This window comes from Brachyistius frenatus, unplaced genomic scaffold (genome assembly GCF_029030835.1).
Source record: "Brachyistius frenatus isolate BFR_SWC_R1_liver_20210118 unplaced genomic scaffold, ASM2903083v1 Contig_475, whole genome shotgun sequence".
NCBI classification, from domain to species: domain Eukaryota; kingdom Metazoa; phylum Chordata; class Actinopteri; family Embiotocidae; genus Brachyistius; species Brachyistius frenatus.
This window is the reverse complement of record NW_027211074.1, coordinates 1,751-27,220: the sequence shown is the minus strand read 5'-3', so window position 1 is coordinate 27,220 and position 25,470 is coordinate 1,751. Positions and strand designations below refer to the sequence as shown.

General features: G+C 38.9%; 4 protein-coding genes across 6 annotated transcripts in view; 2 read left to right on the top strand and 2 right to left on the bottom strand.

The window, feature by feature from the left end:
• Nucleotides 1–25,072, top strand: part of ppp1r7 (protein phosphatase 1, regulatory (inhibitor) subunit 7) — a 109,919-nt gene extending 84,847 nt beyond the window's left edge. The window contains exons 2-11 of the mRNA XM_069687570.1: nt 18,960–19,026; nt 19,555–19,650; nt 19,866–19,921; nt 20,194–20,259; nt 20,502–20,632; nt 20,768–20,930; nt 21,080–21,196; nt 21,304–21,408; nt 21,529–21,615; nt 22,585–25,072. Coding sequence (XP_069543671.1) covers nt 18,987–19,026; nt 19,555–19,650; nt 19,866–19,921; nt 20,194–20,259; nt 20,502–20,632; nt 20,768–20,930; nt 21,080–21,196; nt 21,304–21,408; nt 21,529–21,615; nt 22,585–22,761 — 1,038 coding nt within the window. The 5' untranslated portion in view covers nt 18,960–18,986 and the 3' untranslated portion in view covers nt 22,762–25,072. The remainder of the gene's footprint in view (nt 1–18,959; nt 19,027–19,554; nt 19,651–19,865; nt 19,922–20,193; nt 20,260–20,501; nt 20,633–20,767; nt 20,931–21,079; nt 21,197–21,303; nt 21,409–21,528; nt 21,616–22,584) is intronic.
• elovl1a (ELOVL fatty acid elongase 1a) lies at nt 2,948–6,617 on the top strand. Its single transcript, XM_069687574.1, has 8 exons — nt 2,948–3,208; nt 3,851–3,943; nt 4,168–4,358; nt 4,460–4,540; nt 4,698–4,754; nt 4,887–4,992; nt 5,165–5,304; nt 5,427–6,617. Exons 2-8 carry the CDS (start codon nt 3,883–3,885, stop codon nt 5,733–5,735), a joined length of 945 nt encoding a protein of 314 aa, XP_069543675.1. The 5' UTR covers nt 2,948–3,208; nt 3,851–3,882; the 3' UTR covers nt 5,736–6,617.
• cdc20 (cell division cycle 20 homolog) lies at nt 7,034–10,421 on the bottom strand. 2 transcript variants are annotated; one of them, XM_069687573.1, is made up of 11 exons: nt 10,379–10,421; nt 9,742–9,944; nt 9,499–9,641; nt 9,323–9,419; nt 9,098–9,223; nt 8,702–8,898; nt 8,516–8,610; nt 8,173–8,410; nt 7,858–7,983; nt 7,645–7,762; nt 7,034–7,532 (listed from the first exon to the last, which is right to left on the bottom strand). In XM_069687573.1, the coding sequence occupies exons 2-11, from the start codon at nt 9,920–9,922 to the stop codon at nt 7,354–7,356; spliced, it is 1,500 nt and encodes a 499-aa protein (XP_069543674.1). In that variant the 5' UTR covers nt 9,923–9,944; nt 10,379–10,421; the 3' UTR covers nt 7,034–7,353. The 2 variants fall into 2 exon arrangements, with proteins under 2 accessions (XP_069543674.1, XP_069543673.1); XM_069687572.1 differs by lacking the exon at nt 10,379–10,421 and adding an exon at nt 10,040–10,139.
• On the bottom strand, nt 11,226–15,209 carry LOC138614264 (uncharacterized). Of its 2 annotated transcripts, XM_069687577.1 has the most exons (7): nt 14,936–15,209; nt 14,233–14,264; nt 13,952–14,134; nt 13,572–13,829; nt 13,000–13,098; nt 12,650–12,667; nt 11,226–12,196 (listed from the first exon to the last, which is right to left on the bottom strand). In XM_069687577.1, the coding sequence occupies exons 2-7, from the start codon at nt 14,234–14,236 to the stop codon at nt 12,111–12,113; spliced, it is 648 nt and encodes a 215-aa protein (XP_069543678.1). In that variant the 5' UTR covers nt 14,237–14,264; nt 14,936–15,209; the 3' UTR covers nt 11,226–12,110. The 2 variants fall into 2 exon arrangements, with proteins under 2 accessions (XP_069543678.1, XP_069543676.1); XM_069687575.1 differs by lacking the exon at nt 14,233–14,264.
• Nucleotides 25,073–25,470: the final 398 nt, after the last annotated feature.

The window sequence follows — 25,470 nt, the reverse complement described above, 5'->3', positions numbered from 1 at the left end:
TTGGCCGCTCAGTGTCGCTGTTTCTCATTTACTGATCTGGTTCCTCCTCAGAAAGATTTCAGGGGTCATGGACTACAGTCTACTATGGTCATGGAAGGAGGAGGAGGAAAAAGAAGAAGAAGAAGAACAACAACAACAACAACAACAACAACAAGCCCACATGTAGCCCATGATGATCTGAAGATTACTGTCAAAAATGTTGTGTACATTCTGAATTCAGTTCAAACTCAATCCTTTCTGGTTAAATACAAACCAATAACCTTTAAAAAAGAACAAATCTGATACAGTGACAGCAGAGTTTATATTCAGCCTTTGAACAGTGACTCTGCACAGCATTTTGAAAAATAAGTTTACTTTTGACACGTTTTGTGGAATTTATTTAAATCAGTGCTTGAAAAGCACTATAAAGTTGTGTTCTCATTATTAACTTTAGTGAACCTTCTTGGCCAAACTCAGGTGAATGAGAAGAAATGAGCTTAAGATTTAGACTATGCCGTCTACATTTTTTTTTATGGATTCTTATTGAGGCTTGATAAAAAAAAAAAATGAGATAAAGTGAATAAAATCACTAAAATTACTCCTGTGGTACTCAACGCATGGATGAGAGAGAAAACCATACCTGCTTTTTACACTCATGAGGTAGTATTAATATTCATGAGCTTCATGATATGTATAGACCAAATAAATGGCCCTTCTACTAAGCTGTCAGCTCCAGTGCATCAGTAAAAGTGATGTGTTTCAAACATATTTTACATATTACACTGCATGACATGACTGTATTACCCAACACAATACTCAGCCATTCTTAGCCCATTAGCCACACACAGGGAATCTAGTTTTGTCTCATTGCAAGTGGTGATAGAGTACCAGATTCCAAAAATGTCAGTGTCACTGAAAAGGGAATTTATGAGCTCTGGTGACCCTGTGACTCTCATGTTAAGCAATCTAAAGTGTTATTTCCCAAACTGCCGTGCTGAGAAATGCATGTGCACATTTATGTTTAGAGGGTCCATTCATTCATTAATTTTCAGTTGCTGAGCTCAGTCGTTTCACATCCAGACGAGGCATCTGTCCCGTCTAATTTTTCACAATTGGCTAATTGAGGACAACCAGCATGTCTCGAGGATGCTGTCCATACTCTGTGCCGTTGAGCTGAATGTCATGTTGTTTTGTTGTGTGTCAGTTTCTGCGTGATAGATTCTGCTATTGGGGAAAAACTGCACTTAAATCACAAGACCATGGAGGACAAGGAGTATGTTGTAGTGTGTATGGTACCTACGATAAACAGCTGACTATGTGGTTAGAGACAAAGACACCAGCTCTCATATTCATGTTCAGTTTATGTCTAAAATGTGTTTGTCACTTTGCCAGCTGTAATTGGATGAGCTAACACAGTATTTCAATTCCAGGGCCTTTGGCTTCACCTGAGTGACAGCAGTTTTTTAGAAGAAAAGCTTCACTTTTGTAAACAGCTTTTGTGAAGAGCCACATGCCCCTTAGTCTTTTTGGAGATCTGTGAGTGAAATTGAACCGTTGAATATGTTAAGAAGCTCAGTTTTTCTTTTATTTCAGCAAGTAATCAGGAAAACCTCTCCAGGCAGGACCACTCTCACGCCCTCCAGCAGGTCCTCCAGTTGCTGCCCAAAGGTGAACGCTACAAAGTCCCAGTGGATTGGAAAAGCATAAGAATCAATATTTTATTTATTTGAACAGTTGAAAAAAAAGGCAGTGCACTGGGTCAGTTGTAGATTCAACAGTTTTTAGTCCCATTGTACACGTGTGTGTTTTAAATGTGGATTATGTATTTATTGTTGAGCCTTTTCAAGAAATAAAATTGTTACTTTTGTGACAGACAATAAAGTTAATCGTATTACTTGGTATTTTGGTGAGTGAGGTGAATGAGAATGACATTTACACCATTAAGCAGTCATTAAGGAGCCATTGGTCAAGTTTTAGTGGCTCCCTCAAACCTTTTTTGAAACATTTATCCACCAAGATTACAAAAAAGTTGAAACATCCCTTTCACCAGAATTTATTTAGCATCAAACTGCCTCAAGCAGACATTTTTTGTGACTTAAAATAAACTTAAAAGCACAGTGGGGCCTAAAACTGAATTAATTTGCAAGTTCACAATGCCATGAACCTTTCACAATAATATAAAATTTAAGGATCTTACGTCTCGCATTTCATAACAGAGGCACCATGTGCTCAACTGTCAAACAGTCTGTAATCAGAGAGCATTGAATCCTACCTCTCGCCCTTTCTGTCTCGCCCTCTCTGTCTCGCCCTCTGTCTTGCCCTCTCTGTCTCGCCCTCTCTCTTGTGCACAGATGCCTTTCATTCCAACCGTTTAGTCAGGCATGTGTGCTGAGGAGGGAATCTCAAACTCCATTCAGGCCTCACCTCCATCATCGCTGATGCTTGGGGAACAGGTAAAACCAGAGGTACAGGGGAGCTCGTCAAATAGCTGGGAGGGTTGGACTGAGACTCAGCCAATGAGCCACAACGTAGAAAGGGATGGGCAAATGTGACGTTATGTTTGTGAATGTATCGTATCACCTTTAACCTAAATCATGTCAGGAACTGACTTTTACTCAGGTCACATATAATTCAGACTGTGGAAATCCCTGGGTTTTTTTGGTTTTCTATTGGTTTCACCTTCTATATAGTTTTTTTTTTAAATTATTATTATTATTATTACCTGACAGCAGGACCACTCACCTCTGGGTCTTAGTTTCTTTATCTAGAGCCTGCAACTCTCTGAACCCATCCCCTTAATGAGTTAGTCCAATAACAAACAGGCTCCATGAGGACAGGAAGGTGGAGCTTCACACTGAAACAGGGTGTGGTCCTGAAACTAGAAAGGTCTGTAGTAGTGCCCTGCAGTTTAAATTGAGTTGAATGAGCCCAGTCCCTCAGTTATCACAGCTAACCTGTACCTTTTACTCAGCGCTCTCTCTCTTGCTTTTTCTCTCAGTCTATCCCAAATGCTCCACTGCAAGGCTTTCAGGCCCTGTTGGGTTTATTAGTGAAAATATTACACGTTTTAGGACAGCTGGAAGTTACCACTCACAGGATAGCTCTACATGTCTCTGGTTCTCACCTGATCACCCTCACTTGCTGATCTGTTGGATCCTCCAGATTGAGTGCTCTGGCTGTGCATCTGTTTTCTTCACAAACAGGAGTGCTGGGGACTTGTGCTCAGCGGGTGAGTCATTTCTTACTAATGCAGGAACTAAACTCATGTTTTATCGGTATCTATGCTGCTGTTCTGTGTTTTAAATGTGAGAATGTCTATCAATTTCAATGCACTTTGGTTAGACCGGTATGTTTTGGTGGATAGTTAAGTGTTAAAATAATGTAGATTAGGACAAAATATAAAAAATCTTTTGCTTGTTCTTTAGGTTTACAAACTGGAATTTCATGATCGGCTCGTATCTGTGTGGCTCAGTTGGTTGGTTATGCCGGCAATATGGGCAAAGTTCTTTGCCTCACCTGTTTGACTTGCTTTGTTAGTCACCATGAGTATTTCATTGTTTTTAGACTGACATAAGAATTCAGATGTTTCACAATCCTTCATGAACCATTCACAGATTTCTCTTTTTTTGACAATGAGACATTATTCAGGCTGTGAAAGGAGCACCTTATACATGTTCTCCTTGTATATTTGTTTGAGAGGTTGTAGCCAGGGGCACTCTGGGTGTTTGATGAGCCTTGCAGCTGTCTCCTGTTTGTTCAGTCAGTGGGAAGGTGGGTGGATAGGTTGAACTGCTGCTCACCTGCCCAGCTGACCTCACTTTCAGCTCTGCTTCATCTCCTGCCTTCTGACTCTCTTTTCATATTTTTCCAGGGGTTTGATAGAACAAAAAGCAAGCTGTCACCATGCTGCAAGAAGCTGCATTGAACGTTGTAAATTTCCACAATTATTTTATATCCAGAATAGGTAAGCAGTTACCCCCATGCTTTGTTAAAAATATGAATGTTTTATTTGTATTCACAATATATCGTCTAAAAGAATGGCATCAAACTTGTGAAAAAGTTCACCCCCCCCCCCCAGAAATTTATATAAACTGCAATGACAGTTGATCCACTCAGATATCCCTGTGTGTGACCATTACTGATATGCTGAGACAGTTATGAGTGCGTGTATGTGTGTGTGTTTTCAAGATCCCAGAGTCAGAGACTACCCTCTGATGCAGAGCCCCGTACCTATGCACGCCATCCTGCTGGCCTACATCTTCCTCTCAGTGTACGTTGGACCTCGCCTGATGGCGAACCGCAAACCTTTCCACCTCAACACAACCATGATTATCTACAACCTCAGCATGGTGTTACTGAATGCCTATGTAGTGTATGAGGTAAGAGAAATGAGAGCTGTTTGTTGACTCATAAGTCTTTTTACCCAAAGTGTTTAAGTGGCATCAATGATAACAGCTGCTGATATGTTTCTGACACCAAGTTCATGATGTCAGGATGGGCCACCACCTACACGTGGAGATGTGACCTCATCGACACCTCCAACAGCCCGCAGGCTGTCAGGGTAAGCCAGAGGAGCTCTTATTGTCTGATTCACTTCATTCAACCTGTTGTAACTTAAAAAAGAAAACTTTTATGTCGGATCTGTTAGAAAAATAAACATTTGTGTCCCTTGATGACATTTGACATTTGGCATGATAGCCCCTTTTTCCTCCCCACAGATGGTTCAAGCTGCTTGGTTGTTTTATATCTCAAAATACATTGAACTCCTTGACACAGTAAGAACATCTTTCCTCAAATATTGTTTTGACCTTTGACCTATTCAGTTTTTTTTTTTTTTTTTGTAATTGCTTATATGCTTACAGTATATCATGTAAATGTTAACTGTGGCTCTTCCATATTTATTTCAGGCATTCTTTGTGCTGAGAAAAAAGCAAAGTCAGATCACATTTCTCCACGTCTTCCATCACTCCTTCATGCCGTGGTCGTGGTGGTGGGGCGTCAGCATGACACCCGGTCAGCTTCACTCAGCAAATATACAGACTTCACACATAAACAAATTATTTTTGTCTTAAAGTCCAGTAAATTAGTGTAACCTTTGGCAGATACCAGTACTACGACAATGGTGCAGGTACATATGGATATCTAATGAAATACATTATCTCCTGTTTGTTTTTGTCCTCTGAAGCTGGAGGAATGGGCTCCTTCCATGCCATGGTGAATTCAATAGTACATGTGATCATGTACTTCTACTACGGACTCTCTGCTGCAGGGCCTCGCTTCCAGAAATATCTGTGGTGGAAGAAGTACATGACTGCAATCCAGCTTGTATGTTCCCTTTTTACAACATTTTATTTATATTGAAAAGAATTGCGCATCTGATTTGACTTTGGTTCTGGGTTGGTTCTAGCTGTTTAAAAACCATCTGGGCTTTTCCTCTTGATTTACAGACGCAGTTTGTTCTGATCTCCATTCACATCAGCCAGTACTACTTCATGGAAAAGTGTGACTATCAGGTCCCCCTGTGGATCCATTTGATCTGGATGCATGGCGTCTTCTTCTTCCTCCTTTTCTCCAACTTTTGGGTGCAGGCCTACATGAAGGGCAAACGACTTCCTGTCATAGACGACAAGCCCAACCAGAAGGGCTCGACCACTGAACCGATCGCGGTGGTGGCCAATGGTAAACACCTTGAGAATGGGAATGCTCACCACCACACTAACGGCAAAATCCTAATGGGCAAAGTGAAGGAAATTTAACTTTGTGACTGTGGAAATGAGAAGGAAGCATTGAATATCAGTTCAAATTACCACCTGGGATATGTCATTCATCATCTAGTAGCATATTGGAGTGCCACAGGTTTCAATACATTACTTCTAAATAACAGAATTTGTATGCAAGTCTAGTCTTTTGTGAAAATATATGCACACTTCTGGGGATATGAATGACGTATTTAGTTTTAACTGTGATCCCTACATGTCACATTGTGTTAGTAAGTTGTTGCAAAACTATTAACTGTGATGAACGCTGTATTGAGATTGGTGCTCATTTGGTCACTGATAGTATTCTTCAACTGTTTAGCTAGCATGGCCTTTCTTAATTGGGGGTGTTGCAGTTTCCACTGAAGATTAGCACATGTAAATAACTGCTATAAAGTTTATGCCAAAACTAGATTTTCATTATAAATGTCACAAATTTAGGTTTTTTTTTCCTGTTTTTAATTTATCTTTTGAAATAAAATTTAGAGAAAGATCTCTGTAATTGTGGAAAGCAGCTATGATGTGCACTGAGAGAAACATTCCACACTTCAAATTTTCCATTTTTAACATTTTGTGGAAAAGAATGTTACACTGTATATTACAGTTTTGATGCATTTTAGCATTGTTAGGTTGAGAAATATACTGTTATTAATATTCATCCATATTAATCCATTGAGTTTTGTGACTGTTTGGTGGACACTGTGCGTGAAGTTATTGGAATATACATCAGACTTTAAGTGAAATTCTGGCAGGTTGATGTTTGAGTATCACCAGAGAAGTATGAATATATTTATTGATAAACCTTGTTTGCTCTTACTCATTGCTTTTTAAAACTTTGACATAAAAAACACTTAGCTTGTTAGTATTTAAGCTACTCAGAAGATAAACCTTTTAATTAAAAGATATTTAATCTCCAACTATTGTGATTTTGTCTAATGCACCCTTAATGCAACAGAAAAGGGACACAAAAAGACCAAAGTTACATTAAGTGCAATATCCCAGGAGAGAGGGATATGATTGTAAGGGACTTTGTTTTCATTGTTTAATCAAGTGAACGGACTTAATTTACAGCAGGAAACCGTTTCACAAACACAGGTAGTTAGTGGGAAAATTCTAAATCTTGCCAGAAGGAACGCTTTATCATCGATAACATCCAAAAAGGGCACAGCCATTGTAGAAAGAAATTTTCCTGTTTCACAGATTTAATTTAAAACACCTTTGCCTTTTCTAGTCATTTCAACTAATGTCAAATCTGATACAGCCGCATGACTTCCAATACATGGAATTTAATTTCAGGATGGGGTAAACAAATCATTTATTTATAACCCAGTTCAATTTACACAATGCATCCTGATAACAATAAAAACTAACAGTAGGTTATAAATACATTTTAAAAACCACTGCTCTAAAGGTAGTCAATAATTTTACCTGAACACATTAGCAAACCTGTATAAACAACTGAGACTAACGACCCATTACACCACTAACAGGAGCAGTGCAACACAAGAACTGGGTGGTAACCTTTATTGTAGAGTAAATAAAACATTTGTACGGAGCTCATTCAGCATAGACCAAAGAAACAAAAACAAAAAAAACTCGGCAGTCAAGACTAAGAGAATTATCTGATTGACTGATGAATGACACCACTAGTTGATTTTACAATCTTGTCTTTAGCCTTCTTCTTAACAGGATCCACTTCAAAGCTCTTCCACAGACGAATAGTCTCATCACCAGCAACAGTTGCAATGGTCGAGCAGTCCGGGCTCAGAGTCAAACTGAGAACTCTGTCCTCGTGACCTAAAATACAAATAAATGTTTATACCAACAAAAAAAGACCAAGAATGGCAGTTTCCAGTTCACTCATGATTCTTGAAAGTACAGAGGTGATCCAGTTAAAATGGTTACTTACCAGTGAGCTCTGCGACTCTGGTGAGAGAGGGGTACTTCCAGATAACAACATTGTTGTGGGCATATCCATGAGCAGACACCAGCTCCTTGTAGTTGGGTGCAAACACCAGTGATGAGATCTGAAAAGTCGTTGGCGAGAGCATGTTAAAAACACTTAGAAATATTTTACTGAGAAAAGCCATTGGAACACAAGGACATAGCGGTCTGCAGTTACCTGGGACTGAGTGTCAACTGAACTAATACAGGAGCCACTGTTTACATTCCAGATGCGGATGTGACGATCACTTGTGCCACCTCCAGATGCAAGGATATTTGACTGCCAGGGGCACCAGGCCAAAGCCTAAAACAATGGAAACGCATACAAAAAGTGAGTCATACAAAAACTGCAGTCTATGTAAGGCGATCAATAAATAAGTGTATTTAGACTTTAGCCTTACAGCTTTAAAATGTATTTAATTTACATAATGAGCCAAAAAAAAGAAAAGAAAATCCAGCTTTGGATTTTTTTTTGCTGTATAAAGCATTTCACCTTGATGGCGCCCTGATGTTCGCTCCAGCAGCGGACGAACTGGCTGTCGTTGCTAGCGCTGCCCTCCTGCACACGGGGCCATACACAAACCAAGTTGTCGTTGCCGCCACTGGCCAGGTAACGCCCATCAGGTGACCACTTGAGGCCACACACCTCCTGTGAGTGAGCAGCAAGTGTGAAGATGTGATGGTCTGCTACCCTCACGTCATGGTGGTGGATGTGTCCCGATCTAGAGCCACTGCGGAATGGAAAGGAGAGTAAAAACAATATATCTGATTCCATTGGAAACAAAAAGAGGCATTGGTGGTTATTTTCTTTTGCATCAGAGATAAAGCAACTGTACCTGGAAAGAACATGGTCATTCCAGCTCAGACTACCAACTCTTGCTGTGTGGCTGGCCATGCTGCGCAAGCGCTTCTGATTTTCAACATCCCACAGCTATGGAAACAAAAATGTATGATTAAATATACAAATTTTGAGTGGCCCATGTCTTTAAGAATGAAGGTGGCACATTTATCACTACACTGACCTGAACTTTACAGTCACTGGTGCCGATAGCGAGGTAGTTTCCCTCTTTGGTCCAGGACAGTGAGCAGATGTAGTCTTCCTCACGCTCCAACTTCATGAGGAGAATGATGTCTCCTTGACTGGCGTCCCACAGGTAAACACTGTTGTGAAGAGCCACAGCAAGAACATTTCGACTGCTCCAGTCAAGCAGATTCAAATCTGAGGGAAAGAAAAAAAGGGACCAAATGAATATTTGCTGGTTATAAAAGAATACTTTCCTTATAAAGAAGACCAAGATGGTTGTTGGTACAGTTCCAATTTTTATGAATAAAAGGTTTATATTTAGAATACTAAGGTATTGTTAATTTCCATTCTCAGTGGATTGCAGTGACTCCAAGATGAGGAAAGTCAAACTTACAGAAATCATTTCGAAGATCAGGAGCATCCAAGATTCTGTCAGGAGTGGAAGATATGTATCTGGTCTTTTTGACAGATGCAGGGGTTGTGACCTGACTGTAGAGGACTTTCAAGTTGTTTTGATAGCCTGTGAACAGACAAAAAGTGATAGCATTGATAAAAAAAAATTTAAAAAAAAAATCCTTACATTCTTCACAACACCATGCTGGGATGCAAATATTCTTACCTTCTGGTGCATTCAGTGGTTTTCCTCCAAGGTGGAGGATCTTTGCATCTTCGATGTTGTATCCATTCAGTGACATAGACCAGGCTTTCTGGCTTTCCTTGAAATACAGGTGGGCATGATCAATAAAATCCTTACTTTACAAACGGGATCATAAGGAAATGTATTAAATAACTTACTGATGTGCTTGTTGTATTGTTTGCGTCCACTGGATCGTTCTCCTTTGTAAGCAGGAAACTTGCAACATCCATTTGTTTGCTGTTTCTGGTGGGAATGAAGCGGTCACCCCCCATCTTAGAGGGCGTTTGTTTTTTACGTTTGCCTATAATATAAAAGGAAATAACCCAGTGGTTATCATTTGCAGAGATAGCCCCACAGCTCTGTTCAGCAAGGCTGCATGAACACATATGGACACACTTTACCTGGTGTTTTGCTCGGCGTTTTTGATGAACTAAGTGACACATTGGCAGGTTTTCCAGGCGACAAACCGGATGTGGTGGACGAGTTGGCCTTTCTCTGCCACCTCGCCATGGGAGCGTTAGTGATGGGCATGTCCAGCTTCAAGATACTGTGGATGTCGTTCTCAAACCCAAAGTGCGCCATCTTATCCACGTTTTTCACAGACCTGGGCATCAGGGCAAATAGAAAAATAAGAATCGATAGCACGTGCAGCATTAATTGACTAATATTGGCTTTGAGCTTGATCGGTAGACGACTCACGCTAACGCTGTGACCATAACGGTTCGTGTTAGCACTGAAAGTTACGTCCCGTAAAAAAATAGGTTAAAAACAAACATTTGTTTAACGTAAGTCAAAAACATTTTTTTGCACTAACCCGGCTACGTAAATATGGTTTGTTTTAAAGAACCCCGTAAATCCAATTTAGCTAAACAGGCGAAGAATCTTTAGCATTGCCCTGCAGCAAACGATCAGAAGTTAACATTACCACCTCACAGGATTAAGTTTGCATTACTGTTGTGTCGAAAAGGAAAATCCTACTGAGTAATTCATTCTGAAGTGGCAGTTCTTTCAGTTTCAAAATTAACACAATAATCTCACCGCTTCAAGAAAACGTGGCGCACAGGGGAGCAGCACTCGCCTTTCTTTCCCGTCCCTCTTGTGAAATTTTGAATTTCGTGGAAATGACGCCACACGATTTAAAAGCCACATAGCGCTCCTGTGATTGGTCCGTTTAAGGAGGTGCCGTAGCGGCTGGTTTTTGCTATGGTAACGTTTACGAAGGCTGTAATGCAATTGGTGGATCCTCACTTCCTGGCAGCATTACGTCAGAAAACAAGCCTCCTCACCTAAAATCTATCGCCATCTATTGCCCACAGGCAAAAGGTCTGCGAGTTAGTTAACAATAAATAATAGAAACTGTCAATTTGTAGATTTTTAAGAAGAAAGACATGGTGGAGGTTGCCTTACTTTGAAATGTTTTCCATCATAGAGTAAAATGAAATAGTCTCTGTTCTTTTGATTAAGTCTGTATTGATGTGATGGGAAACAATAATATAATGATTGATTAGGTACAAATCTCTCATGTATAACATGAATGGTGTATGTTAATACTAAATTCCACCAAAGGTGTGAATAAACAAATCACTTAGCAGAAACCAAGAAGCATTGTTCCTCCAAAATAAAATAAATGAGTGCAACATAAGTTTTGAGTGGGAATTACAGATCTATAAATGTGAAAAATTGAAGTCTAACTTTGGAAATTAAGCAGAATTAATTATTTTTAAATGAGCACTTCATTGTTGACATCCCTCTTTACATTGTAAAATTCATCTGGCATAATTACCTTGGAAGAACCATAAAAGGACAAATGGAAAACTGGCTCTGCACAGGGCTGCTCAGCAGCTCAAAGAAAACAATAAGATTCATTAAATTAAAAAAGACTTGCAAATTTCCCACTCTTTATTAGGCAGAATAGTATATGCTATAAGATAAATAACAGTGCAAGTTTGCATTAAGTACTTTATTTTAGATTAAAAGCTGTTTATTGGCATAAATTACTTTGTTTCACAACATAAGCATTACCTTTTAATTAACTGTGTGGGAAGATGTCCATTCAGAGCAAAAATCATCCTTTCCAGCAAAACAACTGGAGAAGGAAACATTTTAATTGTAGATTTTTCCTCGACTGTGTTGTCCTGATATACCTGATAAAAGTAACCTGACACTAAATGAAAAATGTACATGCCATACACTCACAAGAATGTACATCACAAATAAATATTTCACTTTAAGAAAGGTTTTTCAGACCAAAAACAAGACTGCAGGTTAGACTTTTAGGAACTGGAAGAATTTAGTATTATGAAGATCCAGTGTTCCGCGAGAGTTTCACTGTGATTGGTTTGTCAGTGGCAAAACAAAATGTACAATTTCCGCAGGGATTTATCTACACAATACAAGATAGTTTGTGACATTGTTATAACTTGCTTGAAACAAAACATTTTCCCTGTGTACTTCCACCAAACTGCTCATTTGAATCACTTAGTCCACAAATTAAACCACCTACTTGGTTTAAGATATTAAGAATAACTTGCACCAGTGTAAAGTGTGATACATGCATGTTAAAGTGCATAAAATAATATGGCCTTAAATTCAGACCACAGGTATGTTGATTGGGTCATTACAGTGGGCTGTTGGTGCTATAGCAAAGGTTTGGTTACATTCATGGAGCTACGCCGTCCATACAGAGTAGGAAAGGGTTACATCTATGAGTGGACATTTAACAGTTAAAATAGGCTCAAGCACAAGTCTGATATTCACATGGTGCTTTTAATCACAAGGTATGGTAACCAGAGCCTTTCATCTCAGGAGCCATGTCAGTCATGTCCTTGGGGTAATGTACAATCGAGCCAATAACACCTACAAGGATATTGAAGAACACAGATTAGTGTCTTTGTCTTATACATTACTGAATAAGGCAAACAAAAACAAAAAAATCTGCATAATTGAGCAGCACAAACATTTGAGTTTAAGACTATTTGGATGCCATGTTTCATAAAACTGTACTGATTGTATTTTTTTTTTTTTTTTAAAGTTTTATCCATGTATAATTTGCTGACCTAGCAACTGCAGTCATAGTGGGTCATAATAAAAGTGAAGTCATATTGTACAATATCACTTGGTAGATCAGGATGGACAAACCCACATGACTGGCCCATAAACAACCTGACAAATGAAAAGGCATGCCCACACAGAGGGCATATGATTCTGAGTTCATTTAATGTTTAACTGTCTATCAATATTATCCTAAGGGTGTTAGCTGAGAACTGTAGAGACACTTAAGTGAAAACAGAGGGCTGGTTGTTTTCTTACCTCCAGGGTGCCTCAAACCTAGACAGGGAGTGTGAGAAGGACAAAACACATGACCATGCTTTATATTTCCTTGAGGTAGAGATCATACCAAAATCATATGACAGGACACGTTTTAAAATAAAGCCAAGTTGTGCAGCATTCTGTGAGGGTAACTGAGGTACTTGATTAAAGCAGAGGTAAAGATCAATAGTTGCTTCGGTTAACTGAGAATATGCAACACAACACTATTCAATTTGTAGAAAAAAAAAATTTTATACTGTATTATTAAGGCTGCTTTTGAGGTGTGATTAAAGGTTGTACAACTTCAGTTATCAATATCCAAATGGAAAGAAAAAATCTTCTTTACTCACCTTGGTTTTTGGAGAGGAGGAGGCTGACGATTATTATTCCAGTAAACGCCAGGAGCACCAAGACTAGGATCAGAAACTGAGGCACAGCAAGTCCTGGAACTAAGAAAACATTCCAGATCTGTAACCTGACTGGATATCAACAAAGCATGTCAGTGCACTGGATGTGGGGGTGCACTCTTGCAGTCACATGGGACAAACTCGTGAGTCTTTATATTTGTTTTAGGGCATATTGTTTCAAAAGACATACAGTCAAATGCCATCAGATGATTCCTCAATACACAGACTCCTGCAGCATAATTTTTGTTTTTTGTTTTAAATAAGTAAAAGAACTGCCAGACAGCTGCCATTAGTGGGGAAATTACTGTATATTATTGTTATGGATGATGTTTGCACCAATACACCATCTTAAGCCTCATTAGAAAAAGTGTAACTAGTCTGGGCATTTGACTGTAAATAGCAGCAGTTGCACTGAGAACTGAATATCTTTAAACTAGAGTACTTTCTGAATGACATAAACTGATTTGATTCCTGGTATAGAATTTGATTCTCCGAGAGCTCGATAGAAAATATACCTGACCGTTCCTCAGAAAGCCTAATTTTGCTCATCAGCTTGATGCATCCCTCCTGCAGGCGGATCCTCTCAGTCCTGGCGTGGTGCTCTTCTTGGTCCCACAACACTTTGAGGGCCAGTGCTTGCGGCTCATGGGCTGTCCATGTGTCATTGTGGTCCAGAGTCAGATAGACCTGGCCATCATAAAACACACGATCGGTCCAGTGCAGCTGAGACCCCTCCAGTATGCACTCTTGAGAACGAAGGATGACGTGGTTTTCTAGGGAGTATGATGAAGGAAATTAACCAACATAAGATTTGACTGACCATGAAATTAGATCTGAGGTGTGATGGCACACAATTTTCACATCATTCACTAATAGTACAAGAAGATTTCCTTACTCAGTGCTGAAGTCTGGCTGGTACTAATAAGAGCTGGAAGGAATGCATCAGCTGACATGGTTTGGACTATATTAGTGACATCCTGGTTTGTGCTGGTGAGACAGACTCCATTGAGAAGAACCTGCTTCATGACCTGCTGAGCTCCCGCCACTCCCCACTGCTGGATCTGAACTATAATGGTATCTAATGGGACACAAAAAATATATTACAGATCCAACTACCTGGGGGATAACTTACACAGTGTTGTAGGAGAGGAAAAATAGGTGACAATAATTACTTACTCATTTAATTGTTGTCCTGCACTTAGGTTATACTTTAGGGAACATAAACAAATGTAAAACCAAATGCATTAAAGTATAAACATTTTCACATAAATCATTATACTCTTGTTTGGTGCCGAGTACAGATGCTTTAAATGTATTTGCAATTTTGATTCTTAAACTATAAAGAAACTTGGGCAATGCATCCGTCAAATTAATTAGTGCAATAATGGACCTACAATAAATCTCTTATTTTTCCAGTTTTTGTTGAAACTGTCCAAACAGATTGTGTTGTCCTGAGTGTTTACAGTAATCTGGTGCTTATTGGACCAGATTACTGGTTTATTTACACATCATCCACAAATAAAGGGGTTGATATGCGCTCTAAACTTTTAACTTTATGCAGTCCAGTGCAACAGCACCACCACCACCACCATCATGGCCCTATCCCTCATAAATAAGTTTAACTAAGGTCTCTGACAGTGTCGACAAAAACGAAACTATAAAGACTGAATTTATTTCACTTTATGATACTTTTGTAAATCAGCCCTACAATAAACTATTGTAAAAGTACAGTAATTGAAAGTATGAATACCTGACACGTGATTTGAGTGTATAAACAACAGTCACCAAACTCAATGGCTCACGTAGGCAAACCAGTTTTCTCGGTGAAATCTGTTAGTAGTCCCAAAAACTAATTGAATGGAGAGACAGGGCTTCTTACCTACTGGAACAGGAAAACCTCGTGACAGGTGGCACAGCGTCAACACAAGAATGCCAAGAAAATGCATTTCCAGCGCTGCTTGTTTTCTCTTTCAAATTCAGCCGGAGTTCAAGCGCCAGGAAGGACAAAACTCTCCAGAGTTATAAAAAGCCAGGATTGTTTTAAGCCATTTAAAGCGTCACCAGTGCACGAGTAATGTGCCCCCTACATCAGCCAGTTCACAAACACGTCTCGACGGTCGGGAACAACAACAACAACAACACGGCACTCGTTCGTGAATCTGCGATTCTGCACGAGTCGGTTGAAGATGTCTTTAAATGGACATCCGTGTCGCCTCTGATTGGCTCATGCAGCTGGCACGTGAGCTGGGAATTCTGTACTCACACCATAGACTCACAAATCTTGGACAAAAGTTTTTTTTTCTGATTCTCAAAGTCCTAAAATTACAGGTGACAACCAGAGACCGCGAACTTAACTGGCTTCCTTAACCCCTAACGGGTGTTAAATGCAACAGTTCATGCAACAATCTGTGTGTAACCATGGCAACAATAACCAATTGCCATGGCAACAGGTAAGGGCAAAAGCCCATGTTAAGCTATGCCATGGTAACACGGGCTTACATGGTATTACCAAATCAGGCTAAAGAATGGATTTACACTTGATTAATTATTATAAATACAAATTTCATGTGACTTTGTACTTGCGTCACTCGACTACATTTATCTGACAAGTATCGTTAGTTTAGTTAAAAATAGGCGAGTTCCACCTAAACGACAATAGTTCTACCACCACAGATGACTTTATTGGAAAATAAAATACAAAATTACAACTACCAGTGAAGTTAAAGCTAACACCAATATTTGTCCAGATGCTGAAGACTTTGCAGGAATTCTGTGTGTGTTCACATGATTGGACAATGAAGTTGATTGACAGAAGACAATGGTTGTAAAATTAAAGTTGGTGCAAAGAAGCAACAAATATCAAACCCTGTATACTTCACAACCATCTTCAACCTCACATCGCAGAAGCTCCACACAATTACCACGGTTTAAAGGTGGATACCAAAAGACATCAGTCATATTAAATATGGTCACAATCTCCACTTCTGTTCCTGAGTCATGTCGTTGAATAATGCCCAGAAAACTATTTTTGCAGAACATTATGATGTCACTATGAAGTTGACCTTTGACATTTTGGATATACTGTATAATGGATGAGATTACTTCCTAAATTTGTCGTATTACACATTCGTGTGAAATTTTGTCATAGATAACGCAAAAATGTTATGACCACACACATGTTTTGTGAAGTCACAGTGACTTTTGACCTTTGGCCACCAAAATCGAATTAGTTTATTCTTGAGTCCAAGTGAATGTTTGTGGCATAGCCCTGGTGTATAGTGGTAGGAGCCAGTATCACTAATTTGATAGTTATATTGGTGTTTGAATCTGAGTGCCTCCACTGTTGGTTGTGTTTCTGTGTAGAAAGCCTTTATATTATGTGTAATGTCACAGGACCTTTTAGGGATGACTCTAACTCAGACACTGGGAAAAGCAGCCTGTTAGTATTCATCTTCTCCTTTTTTTCTAATTATGCAGCCAGTCTTGTTATAACACTGCCGGTGGCTGCTTGGAGACGAGGTCAGGGGTCATCAGAGGCATTGTGAAGGGGAACACAATCAAACTCGTTATATAGAGATGCAATTTTAATGTGGAAAAAAAAGTATCTTTTCAAAGTGTTACTACACTCTGTAACTATGGAGTTCAGTGTGGATAAATTTGATAAATGTACAGAGCCTGTGTTTTTTACTTTTACTTTGGTTACTGATGTCTCTGAGAAATGCCGTCAGGAGAAGAGGAGAAACTGATAGGCTTATCTGAATCAATCCAGAAAGTCAGCAGGTCGCGTTTAAAGCATACGTTGCCACGGTCACTGACCAAAAGTCATCTGTGTTGAGACTAAAGAAAACACCTCTTGTTCCCGTCCTCTTAGTGATGACAAATACAGATTTATTTTTTTGGTGAGGTAAACTCTCTTGAAAACATCTCTCCTCTGACAGAATTATAAAAAGACATACATACATAGAATTGGTTGTAAAGTCTGGCCATGGTATTTAGAAGGAATCTGATTTTATTCAGGAGTAATTTCTATGAATAAAGAACTTCAGGTTTGTGTGAGGTTTCTGTACAATTATCTGATTATTCTTTATAGCATTAATTTTTTAATTCGGCATCACAGTAGTCATTGTATATTTACTGGGGATTATATTTTTGGCAGTGCCTGTGTAACATCTGGTCAAGACAACATTTTATTTTTTGTTGTTAGTCATTTAGAAGAGTTAATAAGTAAAATGCTCTTTAGCCTGTCAATGATTCTGTTTTGCGTCCAAAAATATTTAGCTAGTGTCCCAGTTAAGCAAGATGCTGCAGTCAAACTTTATGCTGCTGTCATCCTGGCTGAGACAGTCTGTTGTATTTGTCAGTCTGATAATGAGGAACATTTTGTTCAGCACTGTATCCCAGTGTGCTTATCCCAAATAATTGGTCCAGTATACTAATGTTCCTTTTTTAATTACATGAGATACTAAAAAGTTTGATGTCAGAACCAACTCTAATGATTAGATATTTTGAGCTTGTGTCCTCGGTCGGTATCTGTCTATCTATTGTATTTGTTTTTGTGTTAAAGGCGTGTTATGTTAATCATCTGAGTACTGACGTCAGGTTTTTAGTAACAGTACAGTAAGCGCCTTAGTCCTTATGCAGGCTTATTTTTAAAATGGAAGGTATGCAGGGCAGATGGGAAGGGATTGTGTAAACAGTCTGCCGTGAGAGTGCAGAGGAACTCACAGAGAGAGGGGGTTTATGGCTGTTTTATGCTTCATGTAGTTTAACATGGCTTGCCTTGCAGTGATGTATGCAGTGTGTGTGTGTGTGTGTGTGTGTGTGTGTGTGTGTGTGTGTGTGTGTGTGTGTGTGTGTGTGTGTGTGTGTGTGTGTGTGTGTGCGTGTGTGTGCGTGTGTGTGCGTGTGTTTTAGGGTACTTAAATGTTTATAGCTTTTCCTTACACAGTTCTTAGTTAACTATGACTATGTATAAACCTGCATCAGGAATTAAACAGGGACCTATTCAATGTGTTTGTTCTGTAAATACTGTACGACAAATAAATGTAGGAAAGCAGATGTAAAAAATGTAACTACTGTAAAGTCCCTTACATTTACTTTTGAATGATAAGTGCAGTCAGTAGTGGAAGACATATTCAGATCCTTTAATGAAATTTAAAAAAAAAAAAAAATCAATACAGCGATGTAAGACTAGTATACTACATTACAATAAGAGTCCTGAATGAACAATCCTAGTTAAGTAAAAGTGCATACGTATTAGCAGCAATATATAGTTTAAGTATTAAAGCACTGGTCCCTATGATGGATATATTGACATTATTAGATTATAAAAGTAAAGCATCAGTGTGTAAGCAGCATATACTTTTGTAGCTGCTGCATGTGAAGCTGGTTTTGAACTACTTTAAATCGTTTTATACAGGATCATTTGAACATTTATTGAAATGAAAACATACGGGACATTTACAGGGAATAATCACTATTTCTTGGAGATGTGACCCTGACTAGAAACTGCTTTTTGTAAGAAAAAAAAAGTTGTGTCAAATCTTCCACTTAAAGCTGTCAAATAAATGTAGTGGAGTAGAAAGTACAATATTTCCCACTAAAATGCGGTGGAATAGCAGTATAAAGTAGCCTCTAATGGAAATATTCAAGTAACATACAACTACCTTCAATTGTACTTAAAAACTGTCCATGAGTAAATGAAGTTACTCACTTTCTACCACAGATAACAGTACTTGGAGTAACGGTACTCACGCATTTCCATCACTGCTCAGTTTATGGAATAATTGTCCAGTAAATTCTCTGCACACTATTTACACTGTTCGTTTCCAGCAGGTTTCACTGTGCAGCAGCAGCGCCCCGCGTGTCCCCCGGAAGTACGTACCTCCATCGGATTGGCTGAGCGGTTGTCAGGAGTGTTTACAGGAAACATGGCTTCCCAGTCTGTTGGAGAGCTTCAAGAAATGGAAGGTGAGTAGCTAAATATCTAAAGACGAATCGGTGCCTTGATTGTATTAACTGGTTAAACTGGTAACCATTTAGACAAAGATGCCTCTTCTTTCAACACACCCGGCGGCTCGTTCTTCTCGTGACTAACCAGACCTTCATCCTTGGTTTGCTAGCTAACAGGCTAACAACAAGACGCCAACTGGCGTTATTCAATTATCGTCAAGTCACACAATCCTGACAGTCGATATCCACCTTCATTTTTTTTTATTGTTGTGTTATGTAGTCTATTGGTCTGAAAGTCTTTTTTTTAATATATATATATATATATATATATATTTTTTTTTTTAATAACGCCGCTTGTCCGCCTAAAAACATGTTTCAAATTGAGCTCGTCAGCCTGTTTCCTCATTGGACGTGATGGAGCTGGGCCTGCTGCTCTTTGCATCATATTACGTGTGCATCATCAAAATGTATCACTGACGCAAAAACCACACAGCAGCTCTGCTTCTTTACGTTGAAATGAAGCTTCTCTTTGTCTGCTGACTGTAGTGGACCGAAGGGGTGAGTCTGAGGAGTCTGGTGATGATGAGACCAAGAGGAAGAGTATCAATGGCGATGTGGAATCAAATCAACCCCCTTCTACAAGTAAATAACCATTTTGTCCAACACAGCCGCATCGAGTGATATAGTATGTCAAAAATGATATACTCCGACGTGAATACCTAAAAGTGTGCTACAACATTATTACATAACCGTCAGTCTTCACTGTGGCTGCAATAAAGCCTTTTGTCTTTATGTTATTTTAATTAATACTGTACTTTGAGACAAGGGCCATTTTAGTTGTATTTGATTTATTCCAGACAAAGAGGAGTCACCTGTTGACATGGACACCATAACTTTGGACCCAGAGGAAGAGGTGAGAAGAGATTTTTACCAAACTGCCCTTCATCTTGAATGACTCCTTTTTGGATGGTTAAGTGTAAAATGTTGTGTTTTAGGAAGTAAAGTTAATTGTTGTTACATTTTAGGGGTGTAGGCATATATTTTTGTTTACTGTGCAGTTGCTGTATATTGCAACTGTATGTAAGTCCACATTGAGGTGCTGGGGTGCACTTGACAAAAAAGAAAGGAAGACGAATAAACCAATAACAAGACAATATTTCATCCTAAATTGTCTGTTCTTTCTAGGATGTTGATCTTGTTCACTGTCGTATTGGAAAAATTGAAGGATTGGAGGTGCTACAGAAGGCTAAAGTAAGTAACTTTGTTTAAATTAACGTACATTATTTAGGTGTCACTGTCAATGAATAATGAAGTAATGGTCATAGTGTGGTATATATGTCTGCCGTTATTCCTTTAAAACTTGGCAGCACTTTGGTTTTAACCACATATCTGTCTGAAAGGCGGAGGACCTGTGACAGATGCTAAAATGCTCAAATTCAGCAGTTTAATTCATCTTGTAAATTGCTTTTTGTCTTGTGTCTCTTTTTACACAGACGCTGTCCTTACGACAGAACCTCATCAAAAAGATAGAAAACCTTGAAAGTTTGAGCTCACTGCGGGAACTAGATATGTATGACAATCAGATCCGCAAATTGGAGAACCTGCATAACCTCACAGAGCTGGAGTAAGTATAGGTTTATAGGTAGTAAAACTCATTGATTGTTTTTTGTTTTTGTTTTTTTTATATGGCTGACATCAAATAACCCACATATAAAGTCCATTTTATTCTAAGAGGGATTTTTATTTTACTGACTCGCAGGCAGCTCGACGTGTCCTTCAATGTTTTGAGGAAGGTGGAGGGATTGGAGCAGCTGACTCAGCTGAAGAAACTTTTTCTGCTTCACAACAAAATTGGCAGCATTGCCAACCTGGACCACTTCTCAGGTCTGGAGATGCTGGAGCTGGGCTCCAATCGCATCAGGGTGAGATACAAACGGTCACTGCTACAGTGAGAAGTTTGGTTAAACCTTCATGTAAATCTGGCATACTGTATGTTCAACATTTATATGGCATTTATGAAATAGCAATGACTTCAATTTAACATGTTTCTTTTATTTTGTTGTGTTCGCAGGTCATTGAGAACCTGGATGCACTCGCATCTTTGCAAAGTTTGTTCCTTGGCACCAATAAAATAACTACGCTTCAGAATCTGGAGGGTTTACACAACCTTAGTGTTTTAAGCATTCAGGTATTTTCATACAAATCCTCTTCATCACGAGGGGAAGTTTTCTTGACTAGAATTAATGCGTGTATGTTCGGACAATGCCTAATCATTTTGTGTACATTTATTTGCAGAGTAATCGGATAACTAAAATTGAGGGTCTGCAGAACCTTGTCAACCTGAGAGAGCTCTATCTGAGCCACAATGGCATCGAGGTCATAGAGGGCTTGGAAAACAATGTGAGTTATAGAAAGTCAGCGGGCCACTTCTGAAAGGACTCGATCCCCAACTGTGCTGTTGTGCAAACATGTAACAACAAAGTTTGTTCTGGACATTCAAACATTTGTTTTCCTCCACAGAAAAAACTTACCACCCTGGACATCGCAGCCAATCGAGTAAAGAAAGTTGAAAACATCAGCCATCTGACAGAGCTGCAGGAGTTCTGGGTACGCATGATTTGTGTTGTTAAACTTGAACGTCATTTAATGTATTATATGTTGTTTATTGTGCAGCTTAAATACAGACAAGCTTACAAGTAGCCCCTTTTCATGGCAGACATTTGGACTTGAGGGAGTAGGGAAAAGCTGGGTATAACTTACAATATTAACATTATCTCTGCTCTGTTTAAGGTCTTAATAAGTCATAACTGTTAGACAGCATACACAACAGCTGATCCCTGAAAATAAATTAAATGCAGCCATCATTAAAACATTATTTAGTTATAAAGTAATACATAATTAGTTGAAGAACTAGTATATTTGATACAACTGTAAAGGTGTGTTGGTGTTGTGTGGCAACCACTGGCGCAAGAAACATTGCAAGTACAGAGGGAACAAATGGATTATACTAAATATGAGAAAATTCTACATGCAGATAAGGTGCCCAAATTTGGTGTTTATTTTTTTTTACAATCCTTTTTTAGTTAATATTGTCATTTTTAAGAAAGACCCATTTTAGTGTTTGTCTGCTGCAGGTTCTGTATTTACTTCTTTTCAGTTGAAATGTCAAATGAGTAAGTATTTTGCTCAGGGCTGGTGCTAGATTGGATCAGCGGGAGGGAGTCTCTGCATTGTGATTGGTTATTATGCTGTGTTAGGGTTAATGTTAAGGTTAGGGACCAGTTAACCAACATTAAAACAACCAATCACAGCAGCATAGAGTTTAGAGCAAATTTCCCTCCAGCTGATCCAGTTTAGCACCAACCTTTTCCCAGTGATGCCCAAACTTTTGCATACAACTCTATTTAATCATTTTCAAAATGATAGATTGATTTATTAATTATTTTGTATAATTAACTATAATATAGTTAAAGAACAGCCTTGAGGGTTGTAAGTCTATATTTTGTAAGAGTACTCATCCATCCGAGACTAAAACTGTATTCTTATTGGCTGTATTGTCTTTCAACCTCTCCTCAGATGAACGATAATCAGATAGATAACTGGTCGGATCTCGACGAGTTGAAGAATGCCAAGTCTCTGGAGACAGTTTATCTCGAGAGGAACCCGCTACAGAAGGATCCGCAGTACCGGCGAAAGATCATGCTGGCGTTGCCCAGCGTACGCCAGATCGATGCTACGTTTATCCGCTTCTAAACTGCAGTGTACAACTCACCTGCCAACTTCACAGTGTTCCCCCTCACCTCACCTCACCCCACCTCACCCCACACCACCACACCTCACCTCACCTCACCCCACCTCACCTCACCCCACCCCACCTCACCCCACCCCACCCCACCCCACCTCCCTCACATACCTGCCCCGCGTACAAACACTAAACCTCTTGAAAAACACAGGCCTCACTGAATCATATAGTCACTCCATACACACAATATACATTCCCACATACAACTCACCCATGGCTCACTCAACATACATGTATGCATGTATGCACTCATTTAAACCCCGCTATGATGTGGAGTGTTAATCTATTAGGAAGGAGCTGTGAAAATGAAAAACGACCCTACACTCATTTCGTCATGTTTCCTCTGCACTTTTGTTGTTGTTGTTGTTTTGCATGTTGGAGACGATATGGAGACATCCATCCTCAATCGTGCAGTGAGGATCAGGAAAATAAGAAATCAGCTTATTTATTACAGTATTGAAGTTGCACTGTTATCGTGTTTGAGGAAGGGGTGGTATTCTTACTATGTGAGGGAATATGTGAGTTTATTTTTTTGATTGAACAGATTGATGCTGTTCTCGTAAGTTACAACCGTGAGTAAAAGAGCCATTCAACATTAAAAGGAAAATGCGTAATGAAATAAGATTTAAATATTTTAGTCTTCAGAATACTATTTCTCATTTGGCTTTAATATGCTTCAAAACTGTCCTGACCCAGGTACCAAACTTGACAGTTGGAGAAACATCTGAAACGAAGCCGAAGGCCATATTGACACCCTGCCTATTAAAAGCGATTCAGTGTAGTGACCCTTGCATACATCAGTCCTTGTAAGGAAAACATATCCTTTACAGCTTAAACTGATGTTTCATTTTAATAAACTGGCATTGTTCCTAATGAAGGGCAAATTATGATGTCCAGCCGCCTTGTCTATTCCTTGTCCAAATATTTTACAGCTCAAAAATACCTCTGTTGATTAAGAAAGAGGGACCTCTGCAGTAAAATAAAACTCTAAAGAATGTAAAGTCATTTAATGTGTCCCTAAAGATGGTTTAGTAATCAGTGGTGACATCACTGTTTTGTTTTTTAACCTTTAATACGTCACTGATTACAGTTGCAGGTTTTCTTTTGGCTTTGAAAAACATAGTTATAAACTTTATTTGAACTGTTAGCAGTAAAATGTCGATTGTTTTTGAACTGAGTTTACATTGTAATGGCTGGACTGATCTCACACAAGTGTTAAATAATATAAGATAAACTACTTCATGCTGTTGGCACAGACAATTTTTAAAAGACAGTTTGGGATTTAAAGATTTCAGATGTTTAAAATACACAGTGCTACATTTGGCCTTGAGGGTTGTTAAAAATAACAATTAATTTGTATTTACTGACCAGATTTGCCATAGGACTTCTGAGATCAATCAGTGAGATGACCACCGGGAACCAAAACTAAATGAATTATTCTTGTAGTCTCATGTATATAACGCTTGAGTGTACTTGATTTACCCTGTTACAATTAAAAAGTAATGTGTCTTTTATAGGAAAGCGATTCACCACCTCAGGGCTGAAAGGTCACGTGAATACAGTACAGAAAAATCTAATTTTAGTGCACTAGTGGGTTTATATGAAAAGTGCTAAACTAACTGTTCTCTGTCCATAAAAACAGTACAGATCCTACTTCCTTTATCGGAGACCTTTAAATAATCAAATTGCCCTGAGTTAATATTGATTCTCCATTTGTAGGCATGAACAAAAAAACATTAAAATACTGGTTTGTTTTGTTGTCTTTATTGATAATTTGGAATGGGAAATTATTACTACCACACTTCTAAATCCTGTTGTTCTTACTTAGTAATCTTGACCATCGATTAACTGTACAACACTTATGAGACTATCAGCAAAGACATAATGTCTGAATGCAATGTTATTTTATATTCAGTTGAACTAAGATGACAGTACAATTGGTCAGTGGGATTCAAAGAGTCATTGTGTATTTGTAAATATAGTTTGGACATTTCACGATGTAGAAATGCAGTGCCATTATACCCTCCCTTTGTAAAGTGATATTATTTTTTATCTTCTTTTGTTTATGCCAGGCAGCACAACAGAATTGGCTGAAATAACTTAATTAAGATAACCTGACCTTAATTGGTCACTGAAGGAGCAATTAAACAAATTGCTATTAGCTCCTTGTTAGAACTAAGTCTTCAGGTTTTGGACTTAGTTGATGCAGTTTTCAAACTGAATGTATTATGCAAATAACAATAAAGTTACACTACTTAAGAAGCAAGTCTTTGTAGTTTTATTTTATAAGATGTATTGTGACTGATACAGTACGGTAACTGAATTTGATCATTTTTTTGTAAAAAAAAATGCAACAATAGTGAAAAAGAAAAATATATTTTAAAGATAAAATATATACTTTAAAAGAAGTATTGCATACTTTGTACAGCACGGTGGTGCAGTGGTTAGCACTGTCACCTCACAGCAAAAAAGGTTCCGGGTTCAAATCCGGTCCTGGGCCTTTCTGTGCGGAGTTTGCATGTTCTCCCTGTGCTTGCGTGGGTTCTCTCCGGGTTCTCCGGCTTCCTCCCATCATCCAAAAACATGCACCTCAGGTCAGGTTACCTGGCGCCGGGCTAGTGGCAGCCTGCTGCAGCATCTCCCCTCTGAGAGCCCCCCTG

Coding starts and splice junctions, on each gene's coding strand:
- elovl1a (XM_069687574.1), top strand. CDS start 3,883: ATGCTGCAAGAAGCTGCATTGAACGTTGTAAATTTCCACAATTATTTT. Junction 3,944..4,167: donor TTATTTTATATCCAGAATAG/GTAAGCAGTTAC, acceptor TGTGTTTTCAAG/ATCCCAGAGTCAGAGACTAC. Junction 4,755..4,886: donor ACATTGAACTCCTTGACACA/GTAAGAACATCT, acceptor TATTTATTTCAG/GCATTCTTTGTGCTGAGAAA.
- cdc20 (XM_069687572.1), bottom strand. Junction 8,611..8,701: donor CCAGTGACTGTAAAGTTCAG/GTCAGTGTAGTG, acceptor TTGTTTCCATAG/CTGTGGGATGTTGAAAATCA. Junction 8,411..8,515: donor AATGACCATGTTCTTTCCAG/GTACAGTTGCTT, acceptor TCCATTCCGCAG/TGGCTCTAGATCGGGACACA.
- LOC138614264 (XM_069687575.1), bottom strand. CDS start 15,002: ATGCATTTTCTTGGCATTCTTGTGTTGACGCTGTGCCACCTGTCACGA. Junction 13,830..13,951: donor CAGCCAGACTTCAGCACTGA/GTAAGGAAATCT, acceptor CATACTCCCTAG/AAAACCACGTCATCCTTCGT. Junction 13,099..13,571: donor GCTTTCTGAGGAACGGTCAG/GTATATTTTCTA, acceptor ATGTTTTCTTAG/TTCCAGGACTTGCTGTGCCT.